Raw genomic sequence first — 25945 nt, forward strand, 5'->3', positions numbered from 1 at the left:
GGGAATAATCACATTATACTCTTCGTAGCAGGTTCTGAACGACCGCCCATTGATGACCTCTGCGTTATAGTGACATAAGTTCCTCACCACTGCATGCACAAATCATGAAGAAAACTACCGCCAATGAGAAACTGTATTTTTTGCGCTATATAATAATAAATTTATTTTTTTTATATCTTCTTAATTATGAATCCGACCTCATTACACTTAACACTTCGTACTGTAATAATATCCTATATTGATCACATTCTTATTTATATCTAATTGTGTATTGTATATTGTTCACTAAAAGATTCTTTGTATTGATAATTATTGAATTATGATGTCCGTGTATCTTGCCTGACAAGGGCCCATGATTGGTAAATAAAATAATGTCTAATGTTCATGCTATAGCACATGTATTTTAAAGTATCCAAAAACGGTGGATTAAACCAGATTTTATGGGTATACATCACCTCCGCTGTCCATACGCATAACCTTATGATAGAAAATTTTAGTCGATTATACAGAAAATCACTTGAAATCACTGGACTGATCCCTTCTTAGGCCAGAAAATGTATAATAGAGGGAGAAGTCACTTGTTATAATTTATACGGAACATTGTCATATGTTGCTATTTGGCTGTTTATTAGAAAATTTTCTCTAATTTCTCTGTTAAAAATAGGATAACTTTGCTAAACCACTTGATGGATTTTGATGATAGGTCTACCAAATTAAAGATAAAAAATGGAGAATGGCAACATATCTTTCTTTTATTGGAATAAGAAATATGTAAATATTTTCCAGTTCAAACTTAGAACTTTCAAGACAATTCAGAAATTGAAAACCACTTTTTTAATGTTCATATATGGGTTGATTTATTATTGGGTGTTTGTGAAAACTATTGCATCTATTAAAAAGAAATTAATGTCAAATGAAAAGAGTAAAATCTGCTGAGTGGCAAGGCTATTTTGACTTGACTTTTTATTAACAACTCAGCGGGTGTTTCTAGAAAAGCAGAGGACGCTTATCCTACCGGTGCACCTGGTCCATGCTTCCAGTTTTTAGTACTTATGTTTCTTTTTATTTTTCATTTTAGTTACTTTATGTTCTTTGTTGTGTTTGTCTGTTTCCAGGTCTGGCCTTTTCCCCTGGATTACATTCTTTTTATTTCCGCTAGAATCTTGCTTCCCTTGATTACTCTTAAATAAACGTGCTTTGAATTATGATAAAATAATATCTAAATGAAAGTACCTTTGTCTTCAGAAAGAATTTTTTTCAAAATTTAAATTTTCAGTTTTCAAAAACTATATTCCATTTAGCTTTTAACCTTTTATCAACATCTTAAACAATTATTTTTTATCGTAATTTAACTAGGTTAAAAACCTAGCTATAAAAGCTTTCATTCTACGGATATATTACTGCAGCTTTTCGTATCCGGACCGAACTTTACACCGACACCGCACAATTTGACTACGTAATGCACATGTTATCAATGGCTACACACCACAGAAATTCTGCGGGACAAGGAAAGAAGAAAGTACAGGTAATAGACTTAGCGGTGCATCTGTAGGCTTTTTTACCAAAAATGTCTGTTGTCCTGTAGTATTTCATTTTCAGTGTGCTAAGGCAATTTTTGTTAAATATGAAGATTATGTCGAAGGGAAGCAAGCAAGCAAGCAGAATAAAAAATAGCTTCCCAAGACAGCATAATTATTTGGACTAGGAGCAGGGAGTTTCCAAACTGGCCATTACACAATATCTCAGGAAGTAGTTAATGTTGTTGTACAAATGTAATGTAGAGGCTTTTGAATGGCAGTTGCATATATTTCAATATGTCACAGAAGGCAATCCCCCATCTCATCTAAACTCTATGCCAGGCTTAGAATGAAACGTCTGTGACAAACTTGAGTGCATAACTCTTTCCAGACTTTCGGTTTCTTTACCATATTCTTCCGTGTATACAGCACACCTTTTTCCATCTTTTTCTTTGTTCCACGAGGGGGATGTATGGTATACACCAAAACAAAGAGTTTCTAGATTTTTTTCTGTAGAGATAATTTTTTTGAATCAGAACTGAAGTCTTCAATGCAAGACAACATGGAGCCATTTTTTTACTGCTATTTAATAGTTGTTTTATCCATCAATGTCTTTTTCTTGCATTTCATAGTTTGTAAGAAAAACCATGTCTGGCTTCTTATTATTCTCCTCTCAACACTTGCCATCCTAATTATAACTTCTTCACCAGTGTGCAGTGGAGCATTAAATACTCAATAAGTGCCAACCTGTCCTTGGGCCCATTGTCATCTAATTATTAAATAACAAAAGATCAATTAAAACAATTCTCTATAATTTTTTAATCCACTTGATGAACAGTTTCCAGATGTCAAATATCTTTTCACAAGCTTGGTAAATTTAAACATCTTTTTTATAAATGGTTGGACATGACACCATTGTTTTAGTGAAATACATGTGCCTGATTTGCATACAAACAAGAATGTAAACATTTTAGCTGACCTGTTGAATAGATCCAATGCATTGGTGTATTTAAATCAATAAATGGCTTGCAAACGCAGGGAATCATAAAGAATACTTTTATTTAAAAGATTAATGATGAAAGGATACACATTTCAGGGAATTTACTGGAATCCTTTCCACTCAGTGTGGTCTTCTGCTGGTAATTTTTTCCTTGATTAAATATGAAAGGATACATATTTCAGGGAATTTACTGGAATCCTTTCCACTCAATGTGGTCATCTGTTGGTGATTTTTTCCTTGATTAATTATGAAAGGATATGCATTTCAGGGAATTCACTGGAATCCTTTCCACTAAATGTGGTCTTCTGCTGGTGATTTTTTCCTTGCTTCCCCAGTATGCGCTTTACACAGAAACTAATTTTTTTCATCAATCCCCTTTGCCAAGAAGGGGGTGCAAGGTATACATGAATGTGCGTAATACATGGAGGAATAAGTATTTTATCATGAAACCGTATGTGTTTCTCTATGTTGAAATGTCAAGAGTTGTTAGTCATGGCGAAATTCGTCAGACCGTCGGACATGACCGGTACTTTTAGCCACTGGTCCAGTAAAATTTGCATGATTTCTGGACCAGATGTCCGGTATGTTTATTTTAAAAAAAAACTGAACTTCCGGTTTAAAGGTGGCGTCCAAATCGAGGCAAATTTAAATTTGATCAGATAAATGATTCCGGCTTTAGTATATAATAGGGATGCCATCCCTGGAAAGCCTTTAAAAAGGAAGCTTACTGATTCAGAGGTTAAAGCTTGTCAACAGGAAAAAACGTAAAACGAGGAGTATTAATCCAGAATGGTAAGTTGGCCATTCATGGCTGCTTTTTTTTAGGTCCGGCAGATAATTGTTCGATCCAACAGATTTTCTTAGGTTGCTGTACCAAATGTCTGACAGGTTGAAAAATTATTTTGCCAGGTCTGAGCTGTGTATCCAATACGTTTTTATTTTACAGGGGTCTTTATATTCAGGATTGCAACTGAGCATCACAATTGATCAGGAATTTATCCTTTTTATTTTACAGGTTTCATTTGTAATCAGGGATGAAGTTGAGCGCCACCATCGATCAGGAATTAACTCTCTACAGTATGATCCACTCATCAATAGGCTCTACTCAGCTGGTAGAGATTCCATCATCAGAATCTTCAATACTAAGACTAATAAGGTAATCCAGAGAAACTTGTTTTATCCGAACCTCTTTTTGCCTGAATGTTTTGCTTAGTTTAGACAGGTGTTTGGTTTACTCTGAAATGTTTCTTTTTTTCCTTAAATTTTGATTTTGAAAACATTACATTTCCTACTTTCTGACAATGTCATATTTTTATGATTTCTATATTCTGTATGACATTGTTAGTATTTTTATTCCTTAGTAAATATGCCACAACATAAATCAGTGACTGAGACATTGCTATAGGGTATGTGAGTCTCATTACGTGACTCCATGGTTTCATGAGAATGGGTCCCATTCAACCATTCACATGCATGGAAATTTATCATTAATAAAAGTGTTGTCTCCTACTGTTGGTTACAACTAATTAAACTGAAAGATAGTAAGTGAAGGTGAGTTTACCTGAAACTTTTTGTTTATATTTTTTTTCTAGGATCCCTACATGTTATCAATGGAACATCATACAGACTGGGTCAATGATATTGTTCTGTGCTGTGGTGGGAGAACTTGTAAGTTCACATTGTCATGTAAAATCCCATGTTTCTTTGCAAAGGTAACAGTATATACTTTTTGACCAGTGGTTTACTAGTCCAGTTTTGATTTTCAAACAGTTTTAGGTATGTCACCCTTGTCGTAAAACTATATGACCATAAAATTTCGATCAAGTTGGAATTTGTATGTGATCAAGATTTTATTTAAGAGCTACTTAACAAACCAATAATAAATATGGAAAATATACTGTTCTCAGACAATGATTTCAGAGTTGATATTCTTCAAACTTGCAACATAAAGTAAGGATGAAATACTAGAGTTGATTTGTTAAAATACCGAGAAAGACCAAAGAGTTTGAAGTCTAAAGGATCTGTCTGTCCTACATGTATGACCAGAAAGAAGCTGCACAGTGAAATGTACATGTATCATATGTGACAATTACATGTAAAGGGCATGCCATCGCCAGTGTTTTTTTTTATTTATTTTTAGCTCACTTGGCCTAAAGGCCATGTGAGCTTTTGTCATCACTTCATAGCTGTTGTCTGTTAACTTTTTAGCTCACCTGGCCTGAGGCCATCTTTGTTAACAATTTTTCAAAACTCTTCTCCTCTGACACTACTTGACCAATTGGAACCAAACTTGGTATGAATGTTCTTGGGGTATCTTGCATAAAATTAATGTGGGGATTTTTTATTTGCCTAAATTATGGCAGCCTTTACTAAAAATAGAACATGACAGTTAGAGAATAGTTTTTGCATGTATCTCCAAAAACATATAACCTATAGGTTTAGCCAATTTTGAGATGGTTTAAAGTGTTCAGCAAACTGACAGCATGGAGGCAAATTACTCACACATGTAAACAATATTCATACACTTTTGTAGTGAATTACATATATGATTTTAAGGTACACATTCTCAGCTTTATTTTTAATACTTTTAATCAGAATACACACAAATAATGCACTTACAATGCATAGGTCTAGGTTCAGTGTGTTTTTGGTTCGACATAGGGGTGGTGGCCATTTGACCCGGAAGTGGTTAGTGAGACCCAACTCCTTGATAAATTAATTGCTTTTGAAAGCAAAAATTTTACCAGGTGAGTGATGTAGGCTCCTGTGAGTCTCTTGTTCAAACATCTTCTCCTCTGATAATACTGGAAAGATTGTAACCTAACTTTGCATGAATCACTGAATGTTCCTATGGTATTCTTAACAATACTTGTGTTGGGATTTTTGATCTGGCGAAAAAAAAACATGACCAGCTTACTGAGCTAGTGTTGCTAAAATAGACTGTTGAGGGGGCAAATCGCAGAATTTTTCAAAGAACTCAAAACAATTGGGTTTAGCTAAAATCTGCTTAAATCTGGCAGGAGTAAAATTGCCAAAAATTTTCACGAAGATCCATTGATGGATAAATGAGTTATTGGTCCTGAAATGGATTTTTCCACCGTATTTACATTTCCAACTTGAAATCTTCTCCTGAAACTTCTGAATATATTGAAACAAAATTTAGCATAAATGTTCTGTAGAACTAACAAACTGTGCATGGGTATTTTTTATCTGTTGAAATGCATGGCCTGCTACCAGTACTAAAAATAGATTATAGGGTCAAATTGCAGAATTTTGCAAATGACTCAAAAGCAGTTTATTTTTGCTAAAATCTGGCTGGAGTAAAATTGTTCTGCAGGATGGGATGGACCTATGCTGAAATTTTCAGAAAGATCCGTTGATGGCAGAAATCACATTGTGTCAACACTTGGTGACTGTCATGGCAATGCTCTCTGTTGATTAAATGATTCTTGTGGCAATAGAACAGTAAGGGTCGAGAGTCCAGCTTTAGACAGCTAAAATAAAACTATGTTTGACCAGGTGAATGATCCAGGCTCTCTGGAGTCTCTAGTAGTTACATAACCAATGTTTTTTTCAGTAGTACGACCAGTGTATATCTCAGTAGTACGACCAGTGTATTTCTCAGTAATACCATCAATGTATTTTTCAGTAATATCTCCAATGTTTTCCATATATTTTCAGTAATATCAGCATCCAGTGACACTACAGTTAAAGTATGGAATGCACACAAGGGATTCTGTATGTCAACTTTACGGACTCACAAGGTTAGAATACTGTTAAATATACATCTTAATAGCTTACAAAAATGTTGCTAAAACAAATTTAAGTCCTAGAAAACAGTGATTTTTAACAGCCTTTATACAGGCCTTGCATGAGTGGTAATTACAAAAATAAACAAACTACATTATAAGTAGCAGTTATTAATTATTGAACTGAATAACAGGGCCTTGTGAAAGTACCTCAATATATGGTATAAATATCCTTTACGTGGGTGGATCCAAGATTACAAGGCGGGGAAAATGCTGTCTGTAGAGAATGGCATTAACTCTTGGATAAAGATTGTCTGCAAAATCTAGATTTCGCGTAAAAATACTGAAACTCTTAAGGGCTACCGAAGGAAAAAACTCTTTCACAATTACAATATCCTGTGTCAATATCACTATATATTGTGTGTCAAAATTACAACATACTACATTGCATATCATAGTTTTGACAAAGTATGCTGTAATTTCAACATACTATGTTGTAATTTTGAAATACTATATTTTAATTTTGACATATGATGTCCCAATGTCAACCTAGGTTTATTGTAATTGCAGTATATTTTTTTCTTTTTCAAGTAGTCTTAAGCAGCTTAAACATGTTAATTTTCCATTTTATTTTTTTTCCCTGGAGCATCCAGTATTCCCTATCATCTGAATCTGCCAATGTGTAACTTTTATGAATGTATTTTACATGGATTATAGGATTATGTCAAAGCTTTAGCCTATGCCAAAGACAAGGAACAAGTAGCATCTGCTGGGCTGGACAGGGCCATTTTTCTGTGGGATGTCAATACACTGACTGCCTTAACTGCTTCTAATAACACAGTCACTAGTAAGTATTGTTTAGCAGGGCTGGACAGGGCCATATTTCTGTGGGACGTCAATACACTGACTGTCTTAATTGCTTCTAATAACAGTCATTAGTAAGTCATGGTATAGTCCAAGTCATGTTACCAGGAATAAGAATGGCCTTTACCATATTTCTGTGGAACATCATTACTTTAAACTCCGAATAACTATTTATCTTTTATTCATCTTTATCAGTTTTATAAATGATTATGATCATTAGACAAACTTTTTAGATATTTCTTTTTATTTTCCACCCATGCCAAAAAGTTAGATTGACTGGATAGTGCTTTTTTTCAAGCTTTGATGAAATGTACCATGAAAACTTTGGCAGGATTGTTTCTCCATAAATTCCTTAAAGGGGACTGCTTGCTATGTATGGGCTAGCACAGTAAAACTCAAGTTAGAAAAATATGGAGTGTTCTATTGGTCATATCTTAAAATAGTGAAATACATATATCTGCCTTTTGCTTAGGACCTAATACTGCAGTCAACCAATCACTATATCTGTTCTTTATTTTTTTCAGCATCTAGTTTAAATGGAAATAAAGACTCTATCTACAGCCTTGCAATGAATCCCCCAGGGTCCGTTATTGTGTCAGGATCTACAGAAAAAGTGTTAAGGGTTTGGGATCCACGGACTTGTCAGAAACTCATGAAACTTAAAGGGCATACAGATAATGTTAAGGCATTGGTGCTCAACAGAGATGGCACTCAGGTAAATCATCCTCGAAAAGATATTGTGTAAAATCTACCAGACAACTGAAGATGTCTATGGATCATTGTTGTTGTAAATTTAATTTTACTATCCCAAATGAATCCTTTTCAAGCTGTTTCAAGAAGCTGTTTTAATTTTGTTTTATTAATCAACTTTTTAGTATGAAAAAATTAAATGAACAATTAAATTTATCATGTTCTTTGTGTGTATATTTTTTGTATGCGGAATAAATGAATCATATAACCAAAACTTTGTCTGTCTTGTGTTTTAACCATTTGCCTGATGGGCTATGGCTAAAGCTAGAAACTAGTAATATTTCAGTTCAATTTTTTATATTTGTTTTGGCCATGTACTAACTGTCTATACAGTTATTTAATTTGGCTATTACTAAGTTGTTAAGTAGCTATAATGCTTTTAGCACAAATCATGTCGTTTTCTTTGAAAGTGATACTTGGCTCTGTGGCTTATTTTTTTTAGAATATACTGTTTTTTGATTATTGAGAACAAAAAACCTCCTATATTTTTCAGTGTTTGTCGGGGAGCTCAGATGGTACAATAAGGTTATGGTCCCTGGGTCAACAGAGATGTGTAGCAACATTTAGAGTCCATGAAGAAGGGGTTTGGACCCTACAGGTGAGTGTCTGTAGTAATGGACCCTACAAGTGAGTGTTTATAGTAACGAACCCTACAGGTGAGTGTAATGTCTAAAGCAACGAACCCTACAGGGGACAGTAATGACTATAGTAACGGATCCTACAGGTGAGTGTAATGTCTATAGATAGTAATGGACCCTACAGGTGAGTGTAATGTCTATAGTAACAGACCCTACTGGTGAGTTTAATTTCTATAGTAACGGACCATACAGGTGAGTGTCTGTAGTAATGAGTGCAATGTCTATAGTAATGGACCCTACATGTGAGTGTAATGTCTATAGTAACAGACCCTACAGGTGACTGTAATGTCTATATTAATGGACCCTACAGGTGAGTGTAATGTCTGTGGATAGTAATGGACCCTGCAGGTGAGTGTAATGTCTATAGTAATGGACTCTACAGGTGACTGTAATGTCTATATTAATGGACTCTACAGGTGACTGTAATGTCTATAGTAATGGACCCTACAGGTGAGTGTAATGTCTATAGTAATGGACTCTACAGGTGAGTGTAAATGTTTATAGTAATTCATTGTACTGTCTGTTCCATGAATTGATGGCCCTTTAGGTAGTAAAATTTGTTAATTCAACTCAATTCTTTCAGTGATGAAGAATCACATTCTAATAAATCCATGTTTTTTTTTGTATTTATTCATTAAGAGATAACATAAAAAATTTGATTTTCGTCAAGAATATGTTACTGTCCAAGTCTACAAAGGGAGATAATCCAATTACTGAGTTTCTATTTGACATAGAGGGTATTCTTATTTCGGAGAGCATGTTCACAGTGTTTCTAGTTATATTTAAACTATGCTTCATATATATATATTGTCCACAGGAAATTTTTCGACTGCCTTTCTTTCTCTTTAAGACCATTGACAGATGATTTTGTAGGTCTGAAACAAGTTATTAGTCAGACCAAGTGTCCAGCATGTAGTCTCAATAGTCGTTTTCATATTTACTGAATGCAAGTCATTTTAGTTTTCAAGGGACATAACCATACAAATAAGGGTACCAAAATCAACCAACATACAACAGCCAGGTTAGCGCTCTCGTTTAGGAAAGTAAGACAAGTACTCAAGTTTAAACTATGTTTGCTTCAATAAATACCTAAATGGTTTAAAATAATTTGTTTAGAAGTACCCCAGTACTATAAACCACAGCTCAAAAAATCAAATATTTGAATTTGAAGTCTTCTACTGTCCATTGATCCAATCAGACAGTAAACAGTTTTCCCTTTGTCTCCAATTTAAAAAAAATGAAGTCAAAGCAAGGAATATGAAAAAGCACCATTGAAATAGAAATGTCCTGTAATTACAAGTGGTGATTAGTGCTTCTAAAAGAACAAAAGTAGATGGTGTTGTGTGGAATTTAAGATCATTTCAGACTTCTAGATATTCTAAGCTCATAATGCAAGATACAAATTAAACTCCATATTAGTTAGTTTTGGATTCAAGTACGCTTTTCATCTTAATTTTTAGGCAAATGAAAGTTTCTCCACAGTATATTCTGCAGGCAGAGATAGGCGAGTTTGGGCAACAGACATCAGAAATCCAGAATACAGAACTCTTATCTGTGAAGAAAAGGCTCCTGTGTTAAGGGTAAGATTGCACAATACTCTTTTCAGTTGTTATACTAAATATACAGTTACAGAAATGTGTGGAGGCAAAATTATACTTTTGTTACATTAATCATTGTATCTTATGAATTGGAGTGTATTAAGCAGAAAACTATGTTGTGTTTGAAGATTTGGATTGTAAATTTCATCTTTACATACTGACTATACAACCCATGTGGTTATTTATGAATGCTAGGTCATTATTGGTATCCATAATTTAAAAAAATACTTAAGAATTGGCTATGATAAAAATTTTGTCCATTGAAAAATAACATAAATTTTCTGTGTGCATATTGTTTATTGTGGGAAGTCCAATAAACAAAATATGCACATGGAAAATTTATATTATCTTTCAATAGACAAAATTTTTATCATAGCTAATTCCTATAAATTAATTTTAAAACATATTTTTATCATTAAACATGAGAAAAGTAGCTCTGAATTTAACTGAATAAGGGCATGTCAATATTGTTTATCCATTGAGATATAACAAAATTATTTTAACCAATCAGATTATAGTATTTATCTCATATTAATTTATAATGCAATGTCTACATTCTATTGAAACTATGGAAATTGCAACTAAAAATCAGGTACATTCAGTTTGTATTGCATGCCCTGATATTAATGATACCTGCAAAATAATTTGACATTAAATCATGGAATTTAGACCCAATAATTTATATTATCAAACGAAATAGGACATTATATAACAAATGTTGCATTTAAATTTCATTTTGATTCAGCTTGAATTGGCATCATGTGAACAACAGTCATTATGGGTAGCTACTACAGATTCTTGCATTAAAAACTGGGTGAGTAGTAAGGATGCATGTTTCTTTCATTCTTCACCTGTAGTTCCTACTAGAAAAAAAATATTTTAACCCTCTGATTGCTTGATATGTACTGCTAACGCTTTGACAAATTATGTTATTTGCATGTTCAATTCATGTTTTATCTTACATCCAATGACAATAAGAAAACATTCACCGGTGGAAAACAGAAGTTACCATTGACACTAAGAATCATTGTCACTTTTTATCGTTAACACTAGTTTTCCAGTAATGGTGAAAGGTCTGATGGAAGGCAATGTCATAAGATCTCTTTTAGATTAGAAATTTTCACATTTTCTTGTTGAACATACAAATGAAAATGTTAAAAAATGTTATAAATATTTTGCTAAATCTAGATTTTACTGATTTTTGTTTTGTTTATGCTATAAATAACATGCCATGTGACTCTACAACATAACGACAGGTAGTTTGCTCTGTTATAAATGGGGCATTAGATTTTTTTGACTAATTCTGGTTTCTCTGTTTATCAAACTTAAGTTAAGGTTAAGATTGAAGCTCTTTTCATGTCATCATGAATATTCAGTAGTCCTGTACCTAATGAAATGGACATATAAATTTGAATCTATATACATGTATGTATGGTTTTAAATGAAATTTCTGATCAAGTTAATTAAATCTGTTTTGCATATAAGTAAAAGAAGTTTACTTGAGAATTTTTATTTTAAATTACAGCCATTACAAAAAGTTTCCAAGAGAATGTCAGGTGGATATGACAATGAAACAGTCACACCATTATATACACAGCCTGATCACACAATTAAAGGTATGTTTAAAAACAAAACAAAAAACAGAAAAACAAAACAAAAAGTTGTATGTATTGCTTGCTGCTGAACTGGTGATTCTTTTGAAAAAAATACTATACCATTTATCTTAGCAACTTCCTGCAAAACTCGGGGATGATTTTTTTCCGCTTTTTGCGGAATTCCACTAATTGAAATCCAGATTTTGCCGCTACAATTTTTTTTTTTTACTGTTTATGTATTTCTGATTTTACCAATTTCTGTTATGTTTGATAACCTGGTAAAACATCCCTGACAACTATAAAGTAATTATCCAATAGCTGAAATTAATGACTTTATAATGTCAACAAAGAATGATGTAGTGATTCTCATCTTAGGTCTCTTTTGTGGGCATCTTGTTACCCCATTTTTATTATCACATCAATAAATTAAAAAAAACCACCCCCATAGTTTCTTCTGGCTATGAACAGTGTAAACAGCAATCAAAACAAATTTTAGAATTATGATAAAAAAATTCATATACAACTTGATATGCTAATTCAATGAATTTAAAGTCATCTCTCTTTTAAATTATCTTTTCTCAGGAGGATCCAGCATACGACAGTATTATGTATTAAATGACAAAAGACATATACTAACAAAAGATACTGAAGATCATGTGGCATTATGGGATGTATTAACGGTATGTAGATCTGAACTATGTGGTCATGGTGCTTTTCTGAACTTTTAAATAACTTGAAATGTGTAAAAGTTCAATGATATTCCCTTCTATCCAGTAGACCTGTACATGTATATAGTGATCATTCTTTTTGTTTGTTTGCCCATTCAACCATTGACTTATTTGTTATAGTTTTTTTCTGTATTTATCATGGTCAGTTGATATTTTTAAGCAGAAAATTTATATAGGTAAGCCATGTTTTTGGATTCCATTTCAGATTGAAGACACTTTGATGACTTTATAGTTTGACCATGTATCTTTAAAGTCAGTTTTGCTAACATTTTTTCTAGTGATAATAGTTCCCCTCAATTTGCCATAAATGCTGTAATAGCAAATATAAAGTCAGAGTTGACACTACTAGAAGAAATTCAATGAATAAATTAGAAGCTGAAGTATTATAGAGGAAAAAATAAAGGTAGGAAAAAATCAGATTCAGTTTTAAAGTGAAAAAAAATAACATATGACATCATTGAACTGCAAATTAGATGATTTGAATTGTTTGTCTACAAGAATCATTAAATATGAGATATTTATTCTTTCAACATACTGCTATATCAAGTTTCAGCAAGAGTTGTGTAACTTGAATTTTTATAAGCACTACAGAATTAGCTCCCCTTGTAATAAGAAAAAAAATAATTTGATGGTTATTTCAGGGTAGTAAAGTTGAAGATTTGGGTAAAGTAGATTTTGAAGAGGAGATAAAGAAAAGATTTAAAATGGTTTATGTACCAAACTGGTTTACTGTTGATCTTAAAACAGGGGTAAGTTTTTTTTGTTAGGTAATATCATTTATGTAGTTTATTACATTTTAAAAGAATGAAATGGTTAACTTAACCCTTGTAGTGCTACATCCGGACCTGTTTGGGATTGGACCATGTTCCGCTTTATCGGTTCTGGCAGTGTAAGTCTGAGTTTAGGAAAGCACAATTAGTGTCCATCTGCAAGCAGCATGACTGTGCTTTGAAATGAGGCCATCTGATATAGAGTTTGCTAATAAATAATGACTTGAAAGCTAAAGAGGAGGTCAGGAGTTTCCTCTGTAAAAAAAAAAAGATTTTTTGGGGGATAGGGTTCATTTTGTTAACCCTCGTCAGAGCAGAATAAATCTGTAGTACTCTATTTTGCCTGGAAACTAAATAAGAATGATTTCTGTGTCAACTTGTATTGACTACTTCCGGTTTATGGACAAACAGAAGCCAAAAATTGGAAAAAATCCTTTTTTTCTCATGAATGATCCTTCAGGGGGCTCCTGACCCCCACTCATGAATGTAACACACTTTATTGGGCTTCAGTAGCCTTCACGGTCTTCAGGCTGTAGGATGAATGTGCTTTGGTTCCTGATTTGTTCCTGTTGAACCCCACAGGTAGCAAATAATGACCAGAAATGGACAAAAATGATCATTTTTGAGTGACGGACCCCATTTTCACACGTTGGCCCACCCACTCTCCCAGAAATGCGCAGCACAACAAGGGTTAAACTCTTAAGTACAATTTTTTTTTTAGAAAATATTCGAACTAGTATTTGATTTATGTTTTAGACATGACTGATAAGGCTCTTTTACCAGTAGGGCAAAATGCCTTAGAGCATTCTTTTTATCCGATTAAAACCCTATACATATTAACCCCTCTAATACCCAGGTTAAAATATTTCAAACATTGCAGGGATGGAATTTCAAAATTTTTACCACTATCTAAATTTAGCAAGTACTGAAAATTTACACTGGCCAAGTTCGATGTTTTTTTTTTGTGGTTATTTCTGGACTTAACCTATATGACATGTAGAATTCCACTTGCAAATTTTGGCAAGTGGAAATATTTCATATATCAAAATTGAATTTCTAGTTGCATTTAGCAAGTATTTCTCTTAAATTCGATCACTGCACTGTACATGTAAACTGTAGGTGTAATTTTTTTCCCTTCAGTTATTAACGATACATTTGGATGAGTCTGATTGCTTTGCGTCTTGGATGTCTGCCAAAGAATTAGGTCTTGTTTCTGTTAACGAAAGTACAGATACCAAATGTAAGTTCTTTGAAAATATTCTATTTCTTCCAAGCTCTGCACAGCGTCTGACATTCAAAACTCTCATCAAAACAGTGCAGACTCGGAAAAAGTGAATGATGTATGTGACTTTATCTGGTTTTGCCAATTTGGTACCATTTAACATGGTAAACTCACTCTAGATGCTGCTGACAGTCCTGTTTGAAATTAAATGATTCTTGTCATGTTTGAAAACATTCATGAAAAAGTTTGTTTTGAGTAAAGTCTGAGCAAGTTGAAAGGTCATGTTTACATTGATTAGTAGAGAGAGGTTGAAAATGTTAATTTCCAGGAAATTTTCCTTTTTACATTAAATTTTTCAGGGATCTACATTAAAAGCTCCCAAAATCGCTTAATGATAGTTAATTGTATCAACTAAGAAAGTACTTGCTGAAGAAGGAATTTTACTTAATTAACTATTCTGAATCTTAAAGAAAGTAAGGATTGAATATGTTCTTGTCTGTGGTCAGTTTACAAGACTCAAATGCATGTTTGTATGTATTAAAGTATAGCAGAAAAGGAGTCTTAGTCAAACACATTTAAATGATCATTATGACTATTTCAGTGAATATAGGACAACAGTTGTTGCAAGCTTTGTTAGAACAATGGCCAAAGACACATTTGTTTGAGGGACAAGGTATGAACTTTGCTTGATTAACTCTTCTTAATATTTTATACTTATTTTGTAGAGTGAAACCTGTGTAAACTGAACGCTGCATACACTGAAAACCTGTCTACATGAGACATCTTCTGAAGCCCTATTTTGTTTGTTTTAATTGATTTGGACCTATGTAAATAAAATACTTAGGTAAACAGGAAAAAAGACTTCAGTCCAAAATTTGGGTTTAGGGTCTAGACAGGTTTTAATGTAATGTTAATAGTATTTTCTATATGTTCTGTTCTTTCATGCATGGGCATGCATTGTGAATACAAGTATATACATGTAAACAAATTTTCCATTTTGAGGAGAGATATTTTCCACACTACATGTTCACTTAACATTTTAAATAATTTTTCCTCCTTAGAGAAGAGATTCTAAATTTTAAAAAAAAAACAGGGCCCTGACATATACAAGCAGAAAAAAACATTAGTCATCTCATAACATTGCGAATGAAATATATTTTGAAGTGGTTTAAGCACAATTCTCGAGAAGGAAATCTCTCAGTCAGGTTGATAAATAAGCAGACATGAATTTCTTCTGTTTTAAAGTGAAATTCTGATTTTTATATCCTGATTTTATCATTCCATTTCTTTTTTTAAATATATGTTTATTTTTGATTGTAATTGGAATTCTGCTTTTTCATATCCTCATTTTACCATTCATTTTCTTTTTTTTAAATGTATGTTTACTTTCGATTTCTCTGATTTTTGCTTTTTTATTGGCTTTGTAAAATCATTTCTGAGACTAGTATCCCTTTATATAAAAAGAGGTACTGTAGAAGTACTATTGTTTGTGGGGTACCAAACCAATTTTCATTGTTTTCGTGGCTAGACCAAACCACGAAATTTGGTTCCCTATTAAAAGATTCCCATTGTTGTGTATACTGTAAGCATTAAAATCTCGAATTCAAGAATCTGTGAACTTGTGTTTCTTCCCTGATCCACGAAAATTGGCATCCACAAATTAAAGTACTTTCACAGTATATATTAATAGAGCTGATGAAATTCGGAGTGACTTTCTTTAGAAAGAGTTTAATTGTTACTCGTGTATTACTGTTACTTACAGTAGTTGGTACTGTGGAAGTACTATTGTTTGTGGGGTACCAATTTTCATGGTTTTCTTGGGTAGGCCAAACAACGAAATTTGGTTCCCAACGAAAAGGAGAATCCCATTGATGTGTATACTGAAAACCACAAAAACACAAATTCAAAAATCCACAAACTTGTCTTTCTTCCCTATCTATGGGAATGGGTGTCCACAAATTAAAGAACTGTCACAGTAGTTTATTATATCGCATTTACATGTACATGATTAATTTAAATTTATGTGTTAAAAATTTCATGTCTGCTATATTACAACTGTCATGTCAATTGACCTATATACTGTATAGCATTTGGTAAAATAAAGAATAATAGAAAATGCTAATTTTGTAAACTCTCCTCTTTATATAGGATATTACTCAAAAGATACTATCAGTGGTAGGATTCAAGATCAAAAAGGTTGAAGTCATTTATCATGTTCTGTAGGATAAAAACATATACTCTTGTAATGTTTAAAGAGAATCAATGGGGGTAGATTGAGAGTCGCCTTGTCTGGCTATTCATCTGTGTGTTCTTCCTTTAATCACTGAATGCATCTCCTCCTAGACTGTTCAGTGTAATGTAGTGGATGTTATGCATCATTGATTCAAGACAATTGTTTTTTTTTTTTCAGACACTATGAAAGGGAGTTAATTTCACTGAAGGGTTTAAAGTAAATTCCTTAATAAAGGAATTTTAAAACAAAACCAATTTTATTTGAATTTTTTTTATTAAGATATGCCATCATATGTGTACATGTATGTAGATGAAGCAGGATGATTTAAAGGGAGATATTTAAAGGTTTAATTTATCATAAGCTGTAGGATATCACTTGATGAACTCACTAACAGTACTTGGATTTTTTATTAAAGTATTACATATTATTTTCATAGATTGTTTGAAAACTTTTCTAATAAAATAATGACCTTTTCAGGAATATTATAAATTCTTCATAAAAATATCAAATGTTTGATAAAAAATATTTTTCCTAATGCTTAACTTGATATCCATCAATTTTGTTCAAAGCATTTTACTTATAGGAAATTCATTCAGTTTTAACTTTACAAAAGAATCTTTTTATAGGCATTGGTATTTTTAGTAACTTCTATTTATAGAAACCATTCTATTTATAGATAACATTAATGGTATGATGACAGATGGAGGCGGGGGAGATGTCAGTCATCAGTATTTTGGTGTACCTGGCCACACTCCTGTTATATTCTGTGAGGTGGGAGGTCGTGCTTTGTTCAGACTTTTGGCGAGGGATGCTGGAGGTGACACAGAACAAATGTTATTGAATGAGACAGTACCTTCATGGGTTGTGGATGTAGTTGTTCATGTAAGTTATATTTTATGAATGAGACAGTACCTATATGGGTTGTGGACATAGTTCATGTAAGTCATATTTTATGTCCTTCTCCAATGTGTTGGGAATAGTATTTTTTTTCAATTAAAAAGCAGAATTTCCATTTTTAATTCAGTATTCACTGTTTCAATTCCTTTTTTGTGTGTTTAGTTTGTATTTACTTATGAATATGTCATTGTCAGCTTTTTATAAGCTTGGAAAAATTTGGAATAAACTTTTTTGTTTGATAATTTGTTATGTGATTGGTCGAAATGATGCACTAATTATTTCAGATGTATTGTTAAAAAGAACCATTCAGTTATTTTTTTTTAAAGTACAAAATTTAGTCCTTTAAATTAAACTCTTATATATATTTCTAAAGGAACACATTGAAAGAAAAACAAACCCCTTACTCATTAAAAATTCTTATATTAATTTGAAACAGGAAGAATTAAGCTCTCAGAAGTAAAGTATTTATGGTTTGAATAATATTATAAATGTTTGGTTATTTTTTCTTTCCAGAGAAACACACCAAAATCAAATAAGATTCCATTCTTTCTCCAGCCACACCCATGTACTGGAATTAAAACAATAAAAAAGTAGGTTTATGAGGTTTGTAGACCTAGAGTAAGGGACACAACTCTTACAAATCATGGGAATGTTTGTGCATCAATCTCATGTAAGCATCAAAGTAACTTGGACTGATTTCAGTCTGTTTTTAAGGAAAGCTTGAAAGGCTTTGGTGAAATTGAATATGATACAAACATATAACAGATTTCAAGAGTTATGTCCCTTACCCTAGGTCTACCTCCTTAAATGTGAAAAAGAAGCTTACATAGTTATGGCAATGTAAATGAAAAATGTAAAAGAAAGTATTGTTAAGGGTGATATTCGAGTACAGGAAATTTCATTTTTTACTTATTATTTCCCATTTTTAGTTCTTAAGCTTTGGGACTGAACATTGAAATTGTGATTTGAATAAAATATTTAATACCCCATCTTACTCAACAATAGTGAGAAAAATTGGGTAGGATTAGGGGAGATGGTGGCACATGCATATAAGCCTGTGAATTAAGATTAACACTGTTGACTATTTTTAGAGACAGATTGTCTGCCAGTGATATGATACAGATCAGGAAAGTCATTGAGCATGTGTATGAGAAAGTTTTAGGTCAAGGGTCAGAAACAGGGTCACAGTCAGGTAACGGAGGAGACAATAAGACAGAGAAAGAGAAGTCATCTGACTCGGCTTTAACAGAGGACAAAGTGGAACTGTTGTGTAATGATCAGGTAAAGCTTGGTATACATACTTTAGGTGCATTCAAACTATTGTCATCAATAACTTATCTGCTTTGTATACAAACTTTAGGTGCATTCAAAATACTGTCATCAGTAACTTACATGTATGTTAACTATACACTAAAGCTAGGTATCTTTATGAGGAGTGTGCAACACCATATATCTACCACACTAAGATTTTTATTCTTACATGTATATAAGTTGTGTTCAAAGTAATATCGGTAACTTGCCAAACTAAAGTAAAGCCCAAAATCTACCAAATGTAAGCAAGTGTTAAAAATTCTGTCATCAGTACTACACGTAAGCTTGTTATGTATATAATTCTAATCATGCTTATAGCTGTTTTTGATTGGCCGAGAATGTCGTCGATCGTTCATACATGCATGAACGCCAGTCAATATGAAACCAATATGGCGGCCATGTAGTTCGGAAGAGTGTGGCAACGAACTGAACGGCATAATATAGCCGTAAGAATAGTTCATTACATGCACATTGATTTTACCGGTCAAGTTTGTTTACAGAGAGCAATTTTTCAGCTTGGGGAAAGAAACTTATAACTGAGTCTGACTGAACCCTTGAAAACACCTTGTTATAATTTTCCTTCTTCCTTGTATTTCCTTAATAATTATATTCCTGTTGAATTGTTTACATCTCGTATTTTTCAATGCCAACTATCACTTCGTCCATGCTGCCTTCACTGTCATTGTGCAGCTGATTATGTGTAAATATTCGTCTGCGCTCCCATGCATGTGCAAAGGAATATGTGTGTATTGAAACATAAAAAGTGTATCAATATAACCGACTGACTTGACTGTTGGATAGAATTATAAGGATTGAACAGCTATTTTCGGTCGTTCATGCATGCATGAATGACCGAAAATAGCTTTTCAATCCTATAATAATTTTAGACAGACAGAAATATTTTATCAGAAACGTCTTTTTTCATATGCTAAAGTTTCATTTTATTTTGTCAGGATTTATGTTTTTGTCAGTTTAATTGTCAATGAGTTGTGGGACACAATGTTTTTGACCCATCCGTCCATCCATTTTGACAGATATCTTTCTATAATCTTGAATGAATGCTTAGTAATGGTAAAAGCATGGATGGGATTGATTTTTCTCAGGAATCCGTCAGGAAAGACCACTTTTTTTGCTTACAGGGACTGGACTTAAGAGTGCAATTAAGGGCAGATAGGTTATTGTAAACATGCTTACTAGTTTTAGAAATTTTCAGAAGTATCTTTCCTTCAGTAATGTGAAAAGTTCTGTAATTGCAAGTAAACATGCTTGAAATGTTAAGTCTGTTGCATTGTTGTCACACTTATTTCTGAACTATAAGTAAGTGTAATTACGTATTACAATGAAACCTGTCTAAACTGAACCCTGAATAAAGTGAATACCTGTCTAAACAGAACCCTGAATAAAGTGAATACCTGTCTAAACAGAACCTTGAATGAAGTGAATACCTGTCTAAACTGAACACTGAATAAAGTGAATACTTGTCTAAACAGAACCTTGTATGAAGTGAATACCTGTCTAAACAACCCTGAAGAAAGTGAATACCTGTCTAAACAGAACCTTGAATAAAGTGAATACCTGTCTAAATTGAACCCTGAATAAAGTAAATACCTGTCTAAACAGAACCTTGAATGAAGTGAATACTTGTCTAAACAGAACCCTGAAGAAAGTGAATACCTGTCTACACTGGACACTTTTGTCAAGTCCCTTCAATGGCTTTGTATCAGTTTAAATGTATTCTAAATCTTGGTAAACTAAACATCTGTCCAAACTGAATTGATTCTAGGCCAGAATAAATAATAGTCTTGTTTCCTGCTACCAGCAAGAAAAAAAAGGTTGGATGGTCGGAAAATAATTTTATCTTTAAAATTATTTTTATTTGGTTTTTACACATGTGCTTTACCGCTGTAATATGATTTTATTGACACATGGTCTTCTATCATTTGTAACATACTTCCTAAGTTAATTATTTATATTCATAGATAGGGTTTGTTTCAATTTTATAACAACACAATCAGAAATAGACTGGGAGCCAACATACCACTGCCATGTTTTTATATGTACAAGTTCTAGAACTGGAAGATGGTAATTACCCAAAATCCGGAAAATTGTAGTTCGGAAAAACTTCAAGGTCAGAAGCAAAAAAATAGGGTCATTTTGGTAGCATGAAACAAGACTTTTTTTATCCCCACAGTCCAGAAGGGGTTCAGTTTACATAGGTTTCTTTGTATATTGCTTGACCAGTAATCCTGTTCTATTTAATTGGTATTTTCAGGTACTTGATGCTAATATGGACTTACGGACTGTTAAACATTTTATCTGGAAACAAAGTGGTGATCTAATGTTACACTATAGACCTATAACTAATAAATGATGGATCCGATAGGATTAATCAAGGTGCAATACAAGTGCTCTGCATGGTCTGTCTGCCTGTAGACATCATGGTGTGGTCCCTATACCTGCAGACTTTACGTCCACATGGACATGGTGTAGTAAAGATTTCAATATTACTGGATCAAACTGTATCAAAAGCACCGAAGAAGGATATGACTCATTGTGAATACTGAATATGAAGCATTTCGCAATCTGCTTGGATGTATCTGGATGAATTATAAATTAGATCTGATTTTTATACCTACTCCTTAAAAATTGAGGATAGGTACATACACATGTAGATTTTTCTATGAACCTCATTGAAAGCATTTAACAATTAAAGTCACTGGAAACTTGGTATTGGTATGAATCATGGTATTTAATTTCTAGAGTATTAATTATTATTAAATATCCGAATTAGGACATCACTGTTTAGTTGATGAACAAGTTAATAGTTTTAAAATTGATCTGTAAAACTGATATACTGCAATTTCCATAGCAGAACTGTATATTGGAATTTTTTGATCAAGTCTATGTTTTTTTTCTCAATAGGGGGATTAATGTAAAAATATATCATCCCAAACCTTTACTTAATATTAAAAAAATTATGTGTTACTGTCACCCATAATTTATCTTTGAATACAGGCTGTTTCTTGTTAAAAAATACTTCAAAAAGTAGGTAAAATTCTTAAAAATAACCGTTTTAATTCCAAGTGAGTTGAATAGTTTGTTATTGTTTACTTTCATCTGAATGAGAAGATATTTTTGATGGTTTTTTTTAAATATGCTTTCTATTTAAAAAAAACATCAAAAATATTATATGTATTGGGTAAAAAGTGTAAATTTGTCTTTAATAGGCAAAATGTATGTTTCCTGATTTCTTACTTACCCCATTTTTTGTGCCTTCCCTAGACATTTTGGCTCAAGCTATGTTAATGTCTACAATTTTTCCCCATTAACTCAATGTAAAATGTTTATTAAAAATAATAATAGGATAATTAATTGGAAGGAGTGAATAACCAAAATATGATCACTAGTGCCGAAGAACACCTCGATTCAACGAGTGTTTGGAACGTGTTAAATCTTACTGCGTTCTTGGCATGAGTGATCGTATTTTGGTTATTCACGATAACCAATTGGTTATCCTATTTATTATATAATTTCCTCCATTATTTGTTGCTTATTTAAACATAAATTTCAAAATATGGGAATGGCGGATTGATATCGAAGTTGTGACGTTTTGGCAGGAGAAAGTCTGAGAGTGAAATTACCGAATTTATTTCATAGTGGGAATTATCGAAATTTATTACACTGGGAACATTTGATAAAACACTGCTATCAATATAAGATAATTTCCCTACCTTCCTACCCTATTTTCTTCCTGTTGGTAGCAGGAAACAAGGGTATTATTACTGGTATTATTTTTTTTTTGCCTTATTGTGATTCATTAAGTTTTTTAGAGATTGATTTTTCCATTCATTTTTTTTTATTTGACTTAACCCAGACTTTATTGTAGAATCTGAATTAAAATTATGTATTGTTCTATGGTGAGACTGTATTTCATCTTTAGATATCCCCAAATGTTTTAATAAACTTCATAGGCATATTTAATCCTTGCAATAATTCAATCATGTCAATAGAAAATTTTATTTCCATTTCATGAAGGAGGTGTCACTAGAATTCCTTTAAATGATTTTGTCAGTAATTTTCTGTAAATGTGTTAATTTAAAGAATGATATGCATTTTATAGTATTAAAAATCAATTTGGTGGGTAATATTTTTGCACTTTTAATGGTATGCTCAAATTGAGCTTGAGCCTCCTAAAATTTGATATATTTCTCTGGGTAAATTCAGTGTGAACTATTAAGAACAAGTATTGCATATCCATATTAAGAATGGGGCATGTATCTATCCCTTTAAAGAGGAGGGGGAATTTTTGACCATCTTCATACTTATTTTAATGTTATTTAGTAATATATGTACATGTAAGATAAAGAAGTTTTCTATAACCAGATTATAAGACGAGTTGAAAATATCTGCACTTAAGTGGCTAAGTAAAATTTAAATTTGATTATTTTTGTCCCCTGCTGCTATGCAGATACCAGTGTCTGTATTTTTTTAACACACTTGTGGACACAACTCCTCAGGAATTCCTAGACAGATTTTGGTCTAAATTTTGTAGGATTGTTAGTTACCATTTGTAGATTCTTATATTGCACTGCCATTTTGATTCAACAATTTTTTTTACAATAGTGTTATTGGATTTTTGCACTTCAACTTTTCTTGCAGTGGCAGGGGACACATGGCTACAAGTTGCTTTTTTAGTTTTGAGACAACTATTATTCAAATATACAAAATAGATATTATTTTATGGACTCAGTTTTGTGATTTATTAAAAACTGCAAAATAATGAAGAAATTTCCAGTTTTTTGGTACATAATGATGTAGAATGGTTTAACATTGCTGATATTATCAGTATAAATTAATGTATTTTTGTTTACACAGATTGTTGTTATTTGTATTAAAAGTTATTTATTAATTGTTTGATTTTTTCTGACCTTGAAGATTCATCTACCAACAGCACATTTATGGCTGAGTGATCCGTTGTGTTGAAGATTCATCTACCAACAGCACATTTATGGCTGAGTGATCCGTTGTGTTGAAGATTCATCTACCAACAGCACATTTATGGCTGAGTGATCCGTTGTGTTGTAGATTCATCTACCAACAGCACATGTTTACAGCTATATGATCTGTTGTGTTGAAGATTCATCTACCAACAGCACATGCTAACAGCTACGTGATCTGTTGTGTTGAAGATTCATCTACCAACAGCACATTTATGGCCGAGTGGTCCGTTGTGTTGAAGATTCATCTACCAACAGCACATTTATGGCCGAGTGGTCCGTTGTGTTGAAGATTCATCTACCAACAGCACATTTATGGCCGAGTGGTCCGTTGTGTTGAAGATTCATCTACCAACAGCACATTTATGGCCGAGTGATCCGTTGTGTTGAAGATTCATCTACCAACAGCACATGTTTACAGCTATATGATCCGTTGTGTTGAAGATTCATCTACCAACAGCACATTTATGGCTGAGTGATCCGTTGTGTTGAAGATTTATCTATCAACAGCACATGTTTACAGCTAGATGATCTGTAGTGTTCAGTACATGTTTACAGCTATGTGCTATGTTGTGTTGAAGATTCATCTACTAACAGCACATTTTCAGCTATGTGATCTGTCGAATTGAGGATTGAGCATCTGTTGTGTTGAAGATTCATCTACCAACAACACGTTTACAGCTACGTGATCTGTTGTGTTGAAGATTCATCTACCAATAGCACATTTTCAGCTACGTGATCTGGCAAGTTTAAGATTGAGCATCTGTTGTGTTGTACATTTTATCTATCAACAGCACGTTAACAGCTACGTGATCTGTTGTGTTGAATTGTCCTTTACACTTTTGCTGTAGACTACTTTATACCAGGACAAAGCAATGCAAGGAACATCAAAAGGACAACACACTAAGAACAAATCACACAAACAAAAGGAAAAAGGAAAGCCCTGTTCTCCACCAGCTGGGATAAAAATTAGCAGCCACCCAGTAGCCCATGGCTACTAGATTTTGAGCTGGGCTATCAAACTTTTGGGTAAAATTTAGTTGAACATACAAAAAATATAAAACAAAACCATGGCCTGTGCTACCATCTTGTATTTCCTAATTTTTACCAGGTTAAAGTAGTTGTAAAAACAAAGTTGTCAAACAGGAAGTTCATGCTGATTCAGTCTGAAATTGAATCCCACAATATGGCATACATACATTTAATTTCTGTAAAGATATCAATAAGTGTAGCTCCAAGATTGTTAGAGTGGGCAAACACTCCCAGACCCACGTGGAGTATGGTAGTAGGCCAGAACTCCAACACAGCAGCCCAGCCTCAAGTAGGACATATTTTGAGTTCCTCAGTCAGGTAGAACTTATCAGGTATTCTGAAGGCTGGGCTCCTCCACCAACATCTGCTGGTTAACTAACACTTATCACTGACCATGAGAGACCCATAAGGGTATTCAAGGCTGTTAAAACCCCCCTATCATCAGATTACAACAAGAACCCCTAATACATCAACCTGTCATCATTACTTATTCTGTGTTTCCAGGGTTTATTTAAAGGTGTTTACCTTACAGATTCTACACTGTTTCTACTCATTTTGACTGCCAATTATGTCTATTGATTGTGCATCCCGACAGAATCTATTGTTAATATCACTCACAAAGTTAAAGATAAAAAAAATACTGCAAAAAATGTGGATTTTCATGAAGTAGACTAATTTCCTCAAATCCTGAGCTTTTCCTCAATTTCAAGTGATCTGATTGGTAAAAATTTGAGTTGAGGAACGATTTGAGGAAAATCTCAATTTGAAATTTTTATGAAACTAGACACAGGTCTATTTACTGCAAAAAATATTTACGATAAAAACAACTAAATTGGGTTATGACCACTCCTTGAAAGGATGTACAGTTGCTTGTAAATTAAAGATTGATTGATTGATTGTTGGGGTTTAACGCCCGAGCAGCAATATTTCAGCTATATTAAGGTGATAAATAGCAAAAGAAAGTGCCATGTGGTGATGAATACCAGTATATAACCTGATAAAGACATAACATCTTGGATCTATACTTCCAAATTTAGGCACAAC

The 25945-nt window shown here is 33.0% G+C and overlaps 1 protein-coding gene across 2 annotated transcripts; it reads left to right on the forward strand.

Moving 5' to 3' along the window:
• Positions 1-1448: 1448 nt before the first annotated feature.
• LOC148598424 (WD repeat-containing protein 48-like) lies at positions 1449-23781 on the forward strand. Of its 2 annotated transcripts, XM_088561810.1 has the most exons (19): positions 1449-1525; positions 3533-3673; positions 4110-4185; positions 6199-6281; positions 6984-7113; positions 7655-7845; positions 8374-8478; positions 9979-10098; positions 10862-10930; positions 11642-11732; positions 12294-12391; positions 13081-13188; positions 14350-14449; positions 15033-15104; positions 16580-16627; positions 17341-17546; positions 18075-18151; positions 18653-18842; positions 21145-23781. In XM_088561810.1, exons 1-19 carry the CDS (start codon positions 1460-1462, stop codon positions 21241-21243), a joined length of 2070 nt encoding a protein of 689 aa, XP_088417936.1. In that variant the 5' UTR covers positions 1449-1459; the 3' UTR covers positions 21244-23781. The 2 variants fall into 2 exon arrangements, with proteins under 2 accessions (XP_088417936.1, XP_088417937.1); XM_088561811.1 differs by lacking the exon at positions 16580-16627.
• The last annotated feature ends 2164 nt before the right edge of the window (positions 23782-25945 follow it).

The sequence above is a fragment of the Perna viridis genome, chromosome 14 (genome assembly GCF_037379345.1).
Source record: "Perna viridis isolate PV_CMFRI_1.1 ecotype Kerala chromosome 14, ASM3737934v1, whole genome shotgun sequence".
NCBI classification, from domain to species: Eukaryota; Metazoa; Mollusca; class Bivalvia; order Mytilida; family Mytilidae; genus Perna; species Perna viridis.

Bases quoted from the DNA above. Each gene is read 5' to 3' on its own strand.
- LOC148598424 (XM_088561810.1), top strand. From the start codon at position 1,460: ATGCACATGTTATCAATGGCTACACACCACAGAAATTCTGCGGGACAA. The intron at 6,282-6,983 runs GTTAGAATACTG...CATGGATTATAG, and splicing joins CAACTTTACGGACTCACAAG to GATTATGTCAAAGCTTTAGC. The intron at 12,392-13,080 runs GTATGTAGATCT...TGGTTATTTCAG, and splicing joins CATTATGGGATGTATTAACG to GGTAGTAAAGTTGAAGATTT.